The sequence below is a fragment of the Falco biarmicus genome, chromosome 6, assembly GCF_023638135.1.
Source record: "Falco biarmicus isolate bFalBia1 chromosome 6, bFalBia1.pri, whole genome shotgun sequence".
NCBI lineage: Eukaryota > Metazoa > Chordata > Aves > Falconiformes > Falconidae > Falco > Falco biarmicus.
The window spans coordinates 57,323,800-57,340,204 of NC_079293.1; the positions used below are offsets into that span (position 1 = coordinate 57,323,800).

Here is a 16,405-nt window from a genome sequence, read left to right on the forward strand (position 1 = left end):
CCCCTGTGACAACTGCCCTGGGGGAAAGCGTGGCAGCAAAACACATGCTGTGAAGCAGGCTGGTTCCTCAGCGTATTACTGTAAAGGGTAAATCCATTTCTGAGCAGAGTCAGTGTATAGCATAGCCTGTGCTTCATTCATGGGTCACTCTAACCACTAATACAGCCAGGATAGTACCAAGGGGGTTGGTTTGTCCTCTGATCAGTGGAGATTTTCACCTCTGCTGTGTCAGAGAGAACTAAACCAAGAATTTAACTAAAATTGTACAGAAGTTTGTAGTTTCTGTCCTTCAATAGACTTAGTTGTGGATACTCTTTCACTTGATGCGCATTGTGGATGTAAGTTGTGTCCTCTTCTGTCTGTGAAGCTATGAAATTATTCCCTTCCCCAGTAGAAAAGGCGACACCATCACTGTGAAAAACACATGATTTACATGATCTATTTTTCTGGTTTTTATTAACTCAACATTGTTTCCTACAAATACGATTTGTCATTCACCAGAAAATTTGAAATGTAGACTTAAGTTACACATAGGTATAAAAAGCATAAAACAGCACACACGGTACCACTGTTTAGAACAGAAAACATTATGTTGTCCCACAGATAAGAGTGCTACTCAAGCTCAGCTCCATCACCTTCTGCCTCAGGGATTTAGTCTTCAAAGCTGCAGATGCTTCTGCTTCTTTTCCCTCAGCTTGCGAAGCCCTGCTGGCTTTCCCCTGGTGTTTCTCACCCATGTCTGGAGCATGGACCAGGGAACCACAAGGCAATCCCATCCTGCTCCACCAGAGGTTATAAAACCTTGGGTTCCTACTGGTTCTTCAGAAATGTTTTCCTCTTTTCTTAATATTTACGTACAATATATGAAGGGATACGATTTGCATCTTTGATTTAGACATATCTCTTGCCTCATACTTAAACAATAACTTGAAAAATATTTTACAAAGGAAAAGAACATTGTTCATCTGAATGTCATTCATTATTATATTGCTATATTTTATACCCTATTATTAATATATACAAAATTTCTTAATTGCCTTTTACAGATGCATGGAAGCATATAATATAACAGTTTTAAAGTATCCCATTTTTAGATTATTTTTTTTTCTTGGCTCATGTCAATCTCTTTAATAAACTATGGTTGCTTGGAGAATATAGGAAGTACTTGGAATGTTGTTTAAAGTTTAATAATAACTGGTAGCATTGTCCATTTGCGGCCTGAAGGCTTGGAGCACCTGTCAGGGCGATCTGGTAGAGATAGCAGCATCATAAGACTTAAACAATCATGGAGGGCTGTTAATGTGCAGTGTCGACGGGTGCCAGGTTCTGTTCTTTATTTGGGGCTTTTCTTTTCTTCGGCTGCGTTTTGTTGTTGTTTTCTCTCTGTTCTCGGTTTTGTCTCCGGGCTGCTCGCCCTTTGCTTTCCTGTCTTGTCTCCTTGCTTTCATCTTTGTTGGACTTTTTTCTTTTCTCCTCCCTATTTTTTTTCCCTGAAATAAAAATGATGGCACGTTAGAAGATTTGCTCAGGCTGATGCAATTTCTGACTCCCTCACTTTGTTGCAGCCAGTAAAACCAGCCCTGGATTAGCACCTCCTGTTAGAAGCTGGGCACTAGCACTAGTGTTTAGAAATGTCCAGCTCTTCATCGAACTACTAAATTGGGCCACTGGACTAGCACCTCCCATCAGTCTGACTGAGCAGAAAACTGAGAACTCCCTGAAGAATCCTGGTGCTTTAGAACTGGTATAAATATCTCACACAGTCATAGCCTGTCTCCCACAGCCAGGGGCACAGCTCCATGTGGTCCACCGAAACACAGCTGGTTTGGGGACATCTATGGCTGAAGCCAGGTAGCATTAACTATTGACTGGTCTAAATTTACCTTGGGCTGGGACCCCGAGCTTACGGTGGAAGGAAATTAGCCATCATGTTACTCCCCTTCAGTGCCAATGCTCAGCATCTACATCTTTTAAAAATCCCTCTCCCCTCCCCTAATATCCACCAAACCATCCTGGGGGGTTCTTAATATTGCAGCGTGAATCCCATGACAAAGTGTGAGCTCCAGCATGGGTACGTGACCCTCTTCAGACTAAAACGTAGTGTTTCAAGTCTCAAGTCAAGCTTTAGACCATCATTACAAAATTAGGTATTCAAGTACTTTATTGTTTTATATGCGTATAAAGGTGAGGCGTTGAGGATTTTGTTACTGCTACAGACCTCTCCAATAAAGCTTCCTGCCCCCTTAGAAACATTAAAACTTTGTGTACTGGCTGTGGGGAGATAATATTGCATAGTGCATTTCTGCTTGGGTGTAAGGAAGAAATTCTTAATGTTTCATCATTGCAAGTGTTCAAGGCCAGGCTGGGTGGGTTTTTGAGCAACCTGATCTAGTGAAAGATGTCCCTGCTCATGGCAGGGGGGGGTCAGACTAGATGAATTTAGAAGGAAATATTCTCCCAAAATTTGTTTCCCTTGTGAAGAATGTTAGAAAATCCTTGTGTGTTTGAACATGTAACATTTGATCTCTCCGTCTGTCTATCTATCTATCTATCTATCTATCTATCTATCTATCTATCTATCTATCTATCTATCTATCTATCTATCTATCTATCTACCTACCTACCCATCCGTCCGTCCGTCTGTCTGTCTATCTATCTATCTATCTAACTACCTACCTACCCATCCGTCCGTCCGTCTATCTATCTATCTATCTATCTATCTACCTACCTACCTACCTACCTACCTACCTACCTACCGTCCGTCTGTCTATCTATCTATCTATCTATCTATCTATCTATCTATCTATCTATCTATCTATCTATCTATCTATCTATCTACCTACCTACCTACCTACCTACCCGTCCGTCCGTCCGTCCGTCCGTCCGTCTGTCTGTCTGTCTGTCTGTCTATCTCCCTCCCTCCCTCCCTCCCTTCCCCTCTCCTTCAGCGCCTTTTCCCGTGGCTACACCGCATTTAACCCAAGGTCTCCCCGGGCCATGGCCGGTGCCGGTTTCGGCCGCGCGGGGGCGCCGCAGTGCCGCGCCAGGCCGGTGCGGACGCGGAGGCCGGCGGGGCAGCCCGGGGCGGGGGCGCGGGCGGGCGGGGCCGGCCCCTGGGAGCCGGGGGGAGCCAAGGGCTCCGCATGCGTAGAGGTTTCCTACTCCCTGCCTTGCAGTTATTTTTCCAGGAGTTAGCAACGGGTGTTTCCTGCCCAGTTCCCTTCCTCTGCGTTTTGTCTGCTGCTACGTCTTCGGTCTTTGCTCTGTATTGCAAACACGATGAACTGTTTCCAGTGTGCCGGGAAGAGGGTGTAGAAAAAGGCAGCGTGATGTGCCACAGCGTGCAAATATCGCTATTGCCGGGCAGGTTACTCTCTTATGGTGATGCACTAACGCTACTAATGTATATGTCTTCTCATGGATTCAGTAAAACCTTTCAATAGCAAAAAAAAAAAACAAACCCAAAAAACCAACAACAAAACAAAACCCCAAAAAACCCAAAACCCAAGGAAAAAGAGGATAAGTCTTTTTACATAGGAGATAGTAAAACGTTTTCCAAGAGATTATTTTGCTCATGAAGATGTCGATTCATGAGATTCTAATAATTCTGTGAAGTAATTATTTGTCACTAAGAAAGCTTTTATTCCAGAACCAAAACTTTGTACAGCCAACTGTACTGGAAGAATTAGTCTGTAGGCACCGTCCAGTGAATTTTCTTGCAGATAGGGGATACTTTACTACTTCTAATTATAGCAACTTTGTATATTGAAGAAAATCTAACGACATGCTATAATTTTGAGAAGTGCAGTAGTTGAAATTAAACTTAGATGTGAAATTAATTCAGACAGTAATGTAATTACATGTCAAATCAGCTTAAAGATGCTGAGTTCTTGTTAATCTAATTTATAGCCCCTGGTTGAAGAAATCCCTGTGTCTGTATTTATGCAATCCATGTCTGAATACATCTTTAAGTATGCAAGTATTTCAGAGAAATCTTTGCATTATCACATCAGATGTGGTGTTTCTACTAGACCAGGTGTTTTATGGAGTAAAGGGAGGAAGGGTTGGTCACAACTTGGGAGAACTTGGTACTTAAAAACACCATGTAGGAGAGAGTTACTGAAAAAAATCACAGTTGACATGGATTAACTCCTGCATGGTCCAGATTTGATCTACTTTAGGCATTGTCACTTAGTCCCACCCTTATACTCAGCTGTAATTACTACAGGGAACTCAGAGCAGCGTATTTGTTCACTTCTCCTTCCGTGGGCACTGAAACCCCAAACCACTACAGGAAGGCATAAAATCTGATTGTGCAATCTTCTTCGCTTTGATGGGGGCAGTTTCACGAGGTAGGTCTCAAGGAAATCCCAGAGGGATGAGACTGGTGTCAGGCATTTGGGATTATTATATTTATTTTGGAGAGGTCACTCCCATGATTTGCCCTCAGAGAGCAGAAAGGGCAAGAGGAGTCACTGAGTGGCGCCTGTTGGGGTTGCAAGCACCGACGTAATAGGCTTCTATCTGAAAGGGTCCTGACGCTTCTATTGTGCATGTCACCACGGACCGCAAAATCCTCCCCACTACACTGTAATAAGCTGAATAGCTATAATAAAAGACCACAAGCCACAGCTGTAATGTGCCACAGTGTTCTTTCACACCCCTCACAGCCTCAGCTGACCTCTCAGCACTTTCCCAGCCACTGGAGCAATGTCAGCACTGGTGCACTGGTGTCATTGCCCCAATACCTCCATACCCCATGAGGTATGGGGACAAAACTTGGGGGCTGACTGCCACCACCCTACATCACCCTTCTTCCCACCTATCCACAACCTTCTCAGAGACTTTTTAGTTCTCTGAGACTGTCCATCACCCTTTCCTCATGATGTGACCTGGACAACAATAGCATGACATGTGCTGAGCAAAAATACCAGTAGAAGGAGGATGCCCCAGGCTCTAAATCCACTTACTACAGCTCCATCTACAATACAGTTGTGTCATATCACGCAAATGAGTAGATCACTCTCATTTTCAAGAAGAGTGACACTTTTTTTTCTGGAACACGGGCTGTAGCACGTACTCACACTACTTGCCAAGATAACAACCCCCTAAACCCGCAACTGCCCAGTGATGCAAAGGGCATTCTCCTTTCATTCACAAGCCACAAGCAGCTGATTCATCTGGTACGTCTTTGAAATTTAAACAGCATAATTTTCTTAGCAGCAATTATTATTTTCTTAGTTGTAGTGGCCCTATTTCATAATCACTAGATTTCCAGGTGACCAAAGTGGTGAGGGCCAACAACTTCAGAATTACCTACGTGCTACACAGCTCAGTGTATCTCCTGGCCTCACTTACTCTTGAAGATGCACCAATGGAAGTAAATATGGTTAAAAATTTTAAAGGAGCTAAGGTCCAAAGGCATCCAAGGAGCAATTAATTTGGTATAATGTAGGTTCAAGTTCTCCTGCTGTTGAGATGCGTGAGGACAGCCTACCTGGCTTCCACATACCGGTCCAGACAGATTCAGGTCTTAAGGCATGTGTCATATCCACAGTCCTATGTGGTGATCATAGACAATCCAAGATATCTCAAATTATATCGACACTTTTAGCTGAGCAACTGCATGACTGAGTAACTACCCTATACTTATGTGCTCTGTCTTCTCTTGGGAATGTAGACTTCTCTTCTCTACATGTAGACTCTAGGTGATGTTGGAGCTTGAGATCCACAGAAATCTTTCTCTGAGATTTAGGATCCTTGAGCTTCATTTTCCTCTGAAAATAGGATCTAGGCTACTAGATTGCATTCATTTGAAGAATGTTTTTATTTATGATGTGTGTGGTAGCCTGTCCATGCAAGGAGAGGACGATGCTGAGGTGGGTATATTAGGTGGAATGAGAATGTTGTGCCTAAATACAGGAATAAATCTGATCTGTGCAACAGCCTTTTGCATAAAGCAGGCAAAGAGGAAAGAGAGGAGGCTGAGCAGATCAGCTGTGCCAGGACAGGAGATACAGGCTTTGCTGCTGTAGCAGATAAAGAGTAAGTTGTATCCCATTAGGTGTATGGGAAGTAAGAAGGGATGATTTCTTGTGTGGGCTGCTTGGAAAAAGATACTGCTACACTCATGATCTCCTAAGCAAGGCTTATGGAAATACTTAACTGTATTGTGATGATCTCTTTGCAATAGAAATTAGTTGGGTCTGCCTTTCCTGTGCCATAGAAAAGACACTGCCAGTGCCTGAAAATACCAGAATATCCTCCAGTCAAAGCAGCAGACCGAGGAGGATGGTTTCGATAATGAGTTCTGTTTGCTGTTTGTGGAGACATTTACTGCTGTCTTTTCAAGTCAGAGCTTGTGGGGATTTTTTTCCTTTGCACTTGTCTGTTGGGACTAAGGGAATTTGTTAGCAGCCTTGATTTAATCAGGACTAATGTGCTAACAACAATTTTATAATTACATAACAGGTTTCATCTTATAAGAACCCGCAGCTTATAAACTCCAAACACAGCTTCCAAAGACAGGAAAGTAATGGCTGTTTAGCAGAGCAGAAAACCACTCTACAGTGCTTAGGGTGAGAAGTGACATACACCACGCCAGCATCTAGGAAAGTGGTGTTTCCTCACCGAGCTTGCTTTGAGATTTTTAACAGTGGCTTCTGAATAGGTTTTGATTTTTACAGCTCTCCTAAAAGTGGCAAAAGGTAGATCAGTGTCCAAATCCACCTTACACACCTCTTTTAAGACTAACGGAATCAGATGCCAATACAAAGATTGGCAATAGTAGTGATTGGTACCAATAAGCCTTACCCTGTTGTTAGAACATCAGAATATTGGCAGAAATCTATAATAGCTTGTTTTCCTTTTAGGCACCAATAATCCAAGACTTCCCATTAGCCCAGATTGAGGTAATAAATACAGTCCTTTTTTGAGACTTGGTTCAGCTGGTGCAGGCTTTTGAGCAAACCAGAAATAAAAATGTGATGCTGCATTATGTCAGAGCTGCATGTTTAGTCTGCCTCTCTAGAAATAATCAAGAAAAGTTATACATGATAAGAGACAGATGCTGGTGCCTCAGCAGACATTTGAACTCTTTCTAGTAAAATAGTAAAAAAGAGAAAACACCCAAAGAATCTTGTTTCTTTAGTTCTCAAATTTGTACTTGGAGTGCTCTGGAGAGATAAACCAGAAAAGATGTTTTCCTTGGCTTTATTTAAACTGATTGTATTAATGTAACCTGATAATTCAGAAGATACTTATACGATCCCAATGTTGGGATGCATCCGTAAGAATGCCTTTTCCCCTAAGCATCCACGGCTTGGAGCTGGGTTAATCTGATGATTGAGTACAGATCCTGGAGGGTATTTGCAAGTGCCAACTCTAACACTTTGGCCAGGCCAGCAGTTCCTACCCCGATATTAGGTGCCAGGGCCAGGGAACCCAGGCATCTTCCACTGTTTCATTTGCTGGTGTAGCTGAAGCTATACACTCCCCCTGGAGCCCCTCCTTACATCTTCTTAAGTTTCCTGATGTGCCAGGAAGGTAAAGGAAGGCAAGGAATCATCAACAGGATGCACCTCTGGCCCTGCTCTGCATGGTTCACTTGTCCCCTTCGCTCTAAGCGCAGTTTGTTTACATTCCCACCTGGGGTGCCACCTGTGCTGACAGGTAGATGGGAGCCCCTGCACGTCCCACAGCTAACCCAGGCCAGCCCGACAGATGGATCAGCAGTAGCTAACACGAAGGGGAATGGCAGCCCCTGACGGATCCACTCAGCAAAACCATCAGCCCAAAGCCAGGATGCTACTACTCAAATTCACTGAAGGCCCAATTCTGCCCTCTGTTGTACTTGCCTAAACATGTGGAGGTCACCAAGGTTAGTCTCTGGTATAAATGGAGAATTTACTTCAAGGATACTTCTCAAAACAAGGTATTGAAAAATTATCGTTTGTTTCTGTTTCGTGTCTCCAATGAGTGTGCTCTTTCAGCTGGCCAAAGCATTGATTCTCCTCTCTCTAGGTAGTGCTAATATTTCCAAATACATTTTCATGCTGATTAAAATGACAGGTCAGGTTTCTAAATTTCATACAGATCAGAGACTGAAAAGGTCTCCTTTCAAAAATGTGACATGACATTTCACTTTGGCCATCTCCATGTTTCTGAAGACTTTTTCTCACCTACCAAGAGGACACCTGGCAGTTCACCAGGCAGGGAGCAGCTTGTGGAGAATGGGACTAGGATCACCAAGACTCTTAGGCTGCTTCTGAAAAAGGCTGAGGAAGGTTTTATGACAAAGTGATTCACAGCTTAGCTCTAGGAAGCTCGGGGAGGTTGGGTGGCCCAGATCAAGATACTGTCAAGGGGAGTTCAGGTTTTCAGGCTCTCAGGTCCTTGTCAGCCTGCCAGGTAGCTTGCCAAAGGCCAACCCAATGGACAATCTGGCAGGATACTAGGCAGAAACCTAACACAAAGGCAAAGTAGTCTCAAAACCTGCCTACTTTCCACTGGTGCTTCACTGAAATCAACAAGTTTCTGGGAAATGTGATGACTTTGATAATCTGGTATTTTCCATTCCTTTGCAAAATTCTACCCCATAAAATATATATTAAAAAAAAAAAAAAAAAAGGATTTCTAAGTTGGGGTCATGGAGGACATGCATGAAAAAAAGCTTGAACGCAAATATTTTAACATTACCAGTAAGTCTTTAGTTTAGAATGAATCACAGATAGAAATTGTCCATGTAAATTTTATCCAGGCTGTCTTGTCTTTCTTTTTTTTCCCCCAAGAATGTGATAAGTTTATTCTTTTTAAATCCCTCTGGGAATGAACTGTGCATTTAGAGCTGTTTGTAGTAACACAGGCTTTGCACACTGAAATGAGCAGCCAGCTTTATGAGTAGCTTGAACTGGAATGTGAAGAATGAGTATGCCATGTGACAGTGCATCACTGGTGTCCACTTCACTTAGTATACTTTATAAAGTGACCACCATGCCATTTAGATGGGATATGAAAGAGGTCACGTGGCCTGAAGGTTAGAGGAGATGCAGCCCCACTCAGATAAGAAAGCAGGCTTTCGTGACAGAGGGCACCACCAAATGCTAAGGAAAGTCTGTATCCCCTCAGCCACTCCACCAGGAGATCTGCCCTGCATCCTGTCTAGCACAGTTCCTACCAATAACATACAATGGAAGTTCAGCAGAACTTGCTGTAGGCATGTTTTATTTTCCTGCTTCTTGCTTGGCTGGTGTCTTAAGAGTGCCACAGCAAGTGCTGTTAAATTGGTAACAGTCCCAGGCTTTGCACTTCCTGGTGTGCCTGCGGGGTGTGCGCAGCCCATACGGCAGGGCTGGTGAAAGGAACCAAGTTGTAGGGATGAAAAAAGGTTCTAAGGAACCCAAAGCAAAAGTTCAGTGAGTGACATCTGCTGTATTATGATGTACTGCAAGACATCAGGATCTTCTCCAGCCTCCGAAAACTGAGGACTGTGGGGACCAGCAGTCTCTCTTTCCAACTGCCTTCTGCCTCCGGTTGAAGCAGCCCATTCTACACTAGTCAACTAGTATGTTTATGCTTCTCTTTAAAACCGTAGCTAATCACCTTTCTGCCTGCTCCAAGAACATTTACATTAGTCAAATGGAGAAACTTCTCACAATTTCTACAGATCTGAGTGCCACCTGCTTTTGCTAGCCAACTCCTTAGATACTCTTATAACATCTGAGGCCAACCCTGTAGCCACTAAAACCAATAATATTTTGCAAGGGTCTGGTATGTCGTGCTTAGAAACATTTTACAGACTGTCATGCAGAAGTGTAGAAATTTCAGGGGCATGAAAACAGCAAAGCTGGTGCACACATACTACAGTAAGATACTAAAAGCAGTGGGATGCTTTGTCCAAAGATTCCAGAGCAAATAGACCCTTATTCCAATCTCAACCAGAAACTATAAGAAGTTACTTAAAATTATTCATGAACTTTTGAAAATGTTACCCAAGATGTCTCTATGTCCAAGAAGTGCTCTGAAAGAGTGAGTTGCTTTCAGTTAGAAAACAGAGGTTCCATCAACCTTAAGCCTGTAGCATTCAGAAGGATTCACAGAGACTCCTCCACCTCCATATTGCATCTTTCACTGTGTCACATTTAAAGTTAAGAGATTTATCCATTGTAGCTATAGACCACTAGGGAAAAAAAAACCAAAAATCCAGCAACATAAAATGTACTGTGCCTGGGAATGTGATCCTCCATCTCAGTGACAAACCTTTTTTTCCTTTATAATACAGTCTTTTTGTATGACTTCCTCAGGTTCCACAACTGTAAAATGGTGATAAGAGTTCCCTACGTTTGGTAAGTGCTTTGGGATCTATGGATAAATCCATTGCTGCTTCAAATCAAAGTCACAGAAGTGGACAGAGTCCTCCTTACTTCAATGATTTTTTTTGGAGAACCAAACATGATTCTTCAATCAAATAGAGAGCTCAGGATCCTTCTTTACAGAGTATTGTTTTCTCGCTCATGCTTAAAGGTAGCAGGGGCTGGATCACCCACAGGCATGCCCTCCCACCACCCACATCCGTACAAGAAATAAAGTCAGTTCCTCTGGATTTAAATAAATTCTTCTGGTTTAGCAATGCACATTTCTCCTTAAGTAATAAACATCTGTCGTCTGCTATTCATTAATATTAATTATAAATGGTCACTAACTCATGGGATCCAAGTCCACCAGCTGAGATTTTTCCAACCTTGACCTTGTTAGGGTTTGTATAAAAAGTGTTCGGAAGGATCCTTCAAAGCTCAAAGCCAACAATATGTGTAATTTGCAGAGTACAGTGTTTAGATCATGCACTTAGAACAAGGGCAGTCAGGAGGGGTGATGGGGAGCAGGGGAGGGAGGGAAGGAGGGAACACCGAGCCTGAAACAGCGTTCCTTTAAATGCTTAAGAGTTTTAGGCCTTTCTGCAGGCTAATGACAGGGAGAAACAATGTCCATGATGAAACTGTCCCATTCATTAAACATTACTGTAAATGAAAGGTTGCATGAATTAAAGGTTGTTCATCTCAAGTTTCAGGAATGTAGCTGTGTTTCATGTCTGAAGCCTGTTTTCCTTTTAAATGGAGTTCTTCAGATGACAAATGAGAGAATTTCAGAAAGCAAATGCATGCTAAAGAACAAAGCAGAGACATAACTGTAGCTGTAAATCTTTATCCTGGGGCTACTGTTTGCCATATTGGAGAGGACTGGATTAGAATTGAGAAATTTCCTTACTGGGTCATTTTGCTTGTAAACCAAACAACAACAGAAAAATCCCCACAGTTAATTGTTACATTCTAACCTTTATATCACCTGTACATATTTTACTCATGTGTTTTGCTACCATTTGGGATTTCAAGGAACTAAAAATAGAAAATTTACGAAATGCTTCTTCTCAATTTTGCATGGTCACCACATCTTTAAATGATAAGGGTTGTTTTTCTCCCCTTTAATTTCTTGCCACTGCAAAACTGCTTCAACAAAAATTACTGAAAAATTACTGAAATTAATTTCAGAATTACTGAAAAATAGTATTTGTTTGCATCAGTCCTGAAAATGAGCTCTTTGTTTTCAGGCCTACGCATACAGGAATATGCCTCTCACGGACCACATCTTCATCTGCTCTTAAAATATACATAGCTTCATTGGCAGAGGGGTACTAGCTTCTCTCTCTGATGAATCAGTGTAACAAGTTCACTTAAATTTTCTGTAAGAAAATCAAGCCTTATACTCCTTCTATCACAATGATTCAAAGCTGATGAATGCAAAGAGGAGCGTGAACCAATATCTCAGCAATGCAAATGACTAAACCGGACGGAATGAAAGGAAAGTTGTTTTCAGTTCTTTGACTCAGGCCCAAATAAAAGTCTGAGCTTAGTAAAGACAGCAGGAGGCCTTATATTGATGTAAATGGACAGAGATACTTGGATTTGTGCTCTGTGAATGTGCAGTATGCTGTCTCTCTGGAAGTCTTACAGAAGGCAACAGGCAAGAAAGAATTTTGTGGAAAATCTTTAGCAATTTTAGAAAGTGTTATGTAGTCCCTTACTGGGCTGTGAAGCTGAAGTACTATACTTAGACTGTCTCTGATGGATGTTTGTCTAACCTCCTTAAAAATCTTCCATGATGGAGATTCCCACAACCTCTTTCCTGATCTTTACAATCTCTGATAATAACATTGGACATTCTCATCTCATTGGGAATGCTCTGAAGCTCCTTTGGACCTTTATAAAGGAAAGCTATGGCAGTGAGTGTTTTCTTTTTCAAAGTTAGAGAGCTGGGAGGTGGCAGCCGAAGCGGCCTAAGGCTGCATCAGGTGTCAGAGCTGGCAGGAAGAGTGAGCTGAGAAGAGATGATGAGACTGGAGATGCAGAGACCTGGGTGGGGAAAAGCAAACAGAGCTGCCTGGGTGGGGAAGAACAGGCAAATATGCAGAAAGATGAGGAGAAACAGCAGCCAAAAAGTGCTCCTTTGTTTTCACCTTGTTACAAAGGAATGCTGAAATCCCTTCTTTACAGCTAGATCCAAAGTACTCTGAAGTCAATGGGATTTTAGTGGGTCTTGGATCAGGCTCTTAAAAAGAAGGGCAGCTGAAACACAGTCATGAATGGGTGCCATTGCTGTCCACGGCTGGCAGTGTTGTAACAGCATTGCTATACATGGAAGTGTTCCACAGACTGGGATTTAGCTGATTAAACAGCGCTGCATGTGTCACCATTAGACTTGAAACAACCACTGCCAGATTTACTCTGTAGCTCACATACCCCAAATGTTTTGCATTCTTGGGCTAAATTAGATAGACGTGTTAGCAAACTTCTCTCTTGCATTTGTTCTTCTTTTGAGGACACAGAGGCCAAACTAGTGAGAGGTTTAGATGTCCAGGTGGCAAAGGCTGGGTCAGCCCTGCTGTCAGCAGTCACTTCACTTTTACTTTATGGTAATATTGCCCAAAGGTGAGAAAACAGCTCAATGTGGTCTTCTGGAGAGTCACGAGAAAGAAGCTATGGATACATTTTCCTGTGGCACGCAGCCTGGAAGGGGCTCATTTCCTCTTCTGGCTGTGACTAACATGTCTGTCCCTCAGAAAGAGCTCCTTCAGGCACTAGGGGTTAGGGCAAGGGCTTTGGAAGCATTAGCTGTGAGAAGTGATAGGAAGACCGTGTGGAGAGAAAGATGGGTACGTGAAGATTGCAGGCAGAGCAAGGAAGTGATGTGGTGTCAGAGGGAACAATGCTCTGCTCTTTCACACGCGGTCTCTGCCCTGGGCTGGGAAGGGAGAACAGCCACAGTTCCCTGTTTGCCTCTCCCTGAAACTCAACAACACGAAGTTACCAAAAGTGAAGGTGCCATGGATGAGTAAAGTGCAGCTGTACCAGGGAAGAAGGCCAGACACCAGGCAGACCCCCGCGTGTTTGCACAGCACAACTGGTAGTTTGTTTCAGGACTCTCTTTGACCTGCAAGAGCCACCCCTCATCCCCAGTCCTATCTGCTATGCAGGGAATAGCCCCAGCTAGTCTGGCTGCAAGCCAGAAGGTGGCCCATGGCCTTGTGGCCAAGGAGTGGATCTTTGCCTGCTTTCCTTTAGTAGTATAGACATAGCTGTGGATTTCACTTTCTAAAGCTGGAGCTGCTCCTCCCTATCCCAAATACTTTTATTCAAGAGGGAAGATTTTAGGCAGGTGCTGGAAATTTGGTGCTGAATGAATGCCTGGTGGGCACTTTGAAAGGGGAAGGAAGAGGAGTTCATGAGGGGTTTGTATTCCCTCCTGTTTTTCCAACAGAACTCAGGCATCTAAAAGATAGTCAGCCAGCCAATTCTGGAGCACAAGGAGAGACCAGAAGGGAAGAGCATAAAGAGAAAAAGAACTAATTTTTATCCCTTATTTGGTTTAGTGATCTGAGGAGAACAGCTCTCACATCGTTCGCATTTCAATAGAAGATTGCAATCAGCTTTTTTCTGATTCACTTCACTTAAGGGAACAATGGACCACCCATTTCTTTCTCATCTTTGACATCATTCCTGTTAATATAAGGTTGATGTTTACCAACAGCATGTCCAGCACATCATTTATAGCAAGCTCCAGGGAACCTCAGGGCAGCTGAGCAACCTCCCCTCTGCTACCAGGCCCCCCAGGACAAGGAGGAGACAGAAGGTGGGAAGAGAAGATCTGGCAGTAGGAGAGAACATCTCCTGAGGAGCACAGAGACGGTGTCAACCCAGCACCTTGTGAGGCTAAAACTGATTTTGACACCTGAGGGCCTGGCAGGCTCAGCCTGACTGTTCATCGAGATGCATGGTATTCAGAGAATACAACCTTGTCACGTTACACATATACACACTGCGTGCAAATGTGTGTAATATCAGCACACCGTGTGTATGTGTTACTTGCTTGCATGGCTGATACTCGTCTGTCAGAACTGGGAGGTATGGTAAGAATTTAATGTTCACACTAACACAAACAAAATAAACATACTTGTAGCAAACCACAATATTACTATTAATTAGTTCAGATTTTAAGGTCTTAGATTGCAGGGAGGAACCTAATAAGACTTTCAAAACTTCCCGTGGTTAAATTTTGAAAATGCTATGATTAAAATTTAAAAATGGCTTTTCCCAACCTTTTCAGCCCTTGAACTGTAGAGCCAGTGCATTCCTCTACTATTAGCTATTTGGGATTCACAAATTGCTCCGATTCATATTCACCCTAATTTTTCCCACTTAATCCTTCCCACCCAGGTCTCTTTTCTGGACTGTGCCCATGTCTGCCAGCCTGTGGCGGTGGGCAGCCCCGTGCTGTCCGTGCCCGGCCTGGCTCAGGGTATCCCCAGGACGCCATTTCACTTCATGTTGCAGCTGGAGATTCCCAGTCTCAACAGCCCCACTCTTGGAGGCTGGAAATGTGTTAAAGTTAAAGAGTCAAAACCCCTGCAAGGAAAGGAAATGAGAGGTCCTCTTGGCAGCAACAAACAGAAAATAAACAGCCAAACTCTTCACAAGACAGATTCCTCAATTATAGTAACTCAGGCTTACAAAGGCCAGAGTTACGACCCATTGGCGTATGCAGTATATAAACACAGGGATGCAGTAATTAGCTTTGTGTTCATTTTGAGGCTTCAGAAGTCCTGTGACCTGCCATGGAGTAAGGTCGTTAACCATAACCACACTGGTGACCTTCACACAGGACACCCCGTGTCTCACAGTTATACGAGCGAACTGTGCACTGTGATGTCTCCGCAGCTCACATGCTCCAGCCCTCTTGTTTTAAATGCCACTGAGCTATACACATAGAGGAGAGGATGTGACTTGGGATGAGATGTGCGTAGAGTATCTTACTTTCCCACATAGTAACACTTAGGACTAAATGTGATTAAGTAAAAAGACTCAGTATCAAAAATATCCAGAATTTCCCCCATTTATTTTTTTTTTTAATCAGAAGATATTGTTTCAAAACAGTAAACTGAGGAACTACTGGACTGGTCTGGGCCTCCATTGCTCTGGGAAGAGACTTTTGTCTTTGATGTGGGGACTGTATAGGGACATACTATTCAAAGCTTGTTCTGTAAAGGGCAGTTCACCTTTGAATAAGCAGGTGTACAACCATTACTAGATGTTTATCAAGAAACACAACACTGCTTTAACACTGATTTTGCCAACACTAAATGTAATTAGTATTGGGAATGAGTATTTTTCAACTCTGCTTTTTGTGTTACTGTGGCTGACCTATGGATCCCCTGAAACACCCTTGTCTTGCTTACAGAGTCAGCCTGGGTGAACCTTGGTTTAGATTTTGCTGTGTTGCGAAGTCATTACTGTGCAGATGGAGAAAATGTGCCCTTTAATTTAAAAGTTAGCAGGTAAAAGTCCAGATCATTCATACTAGGCTGTCCTTAACAGTCGTTGGAAAAAAACAGGCACTTTAGGAAGGAAATTAATTTGCCCTTCTTAGAATCCATCTTACAGTGTCATGGATCCCCCTTCCCCAGGTGCAGTATTAATCCCACCATTAAAATGACCCTTGCTTTGACAAAAACAACTAATTTTTAGCTGTCCAGCTTAAGTGCAGTGAATCCCATCATGCTCTTGCAAAGCCTATGGAGGCTTGCCATTCCTTGTCTGAATACTTGGATAGCAAAACCCTCTCAGAAAATCATGTCCATGTCAAATTCATATCATCCAGTGCGACAACAGAGCCCCACAAAATGCACAAGCAACTCTTCCAGATGCCTGGAGGTCCAGAATTTTTGTGGAAAGATGGGTATTATCCCATGAATAAGCACATTGATGTGGCATATATTTATGCAAGTCTAAAGTGGCTACATAGGAGCTTCTATGGGTTGTGAAGATCATGAAACACTGATTTTGTGTGCCATGATTCA

General features: G+C 43.0%; 1 protein-coding gene across 3 annotated transcripts in view; it reads right to left on the minus strand.

Moving 5' to 3' along the window:
* Positions 1-437: 437 nt before the first annotated feature.
* Positions 438-16,405, minus strand: part of RSPO3 (R-spondin 3) — a 61,010-nt gene continuing 45,042 nt past the window's right edge. For all 3 annotated transcript variants that reach the window (XM_056344401.1, XM_056344400.1, XM_056344402.1), the window contains one exon: positions 438-1,490. In XM_056344401.1, the coding sequence (XP_056200376.1) occupies positions 1,297-1,490 (194 nt within the window). In that variant the 3' untranslated portion in view covers positions 438-1,296. The remainder of the gene's footprint in view (positions 1,491-16,405) is intronic.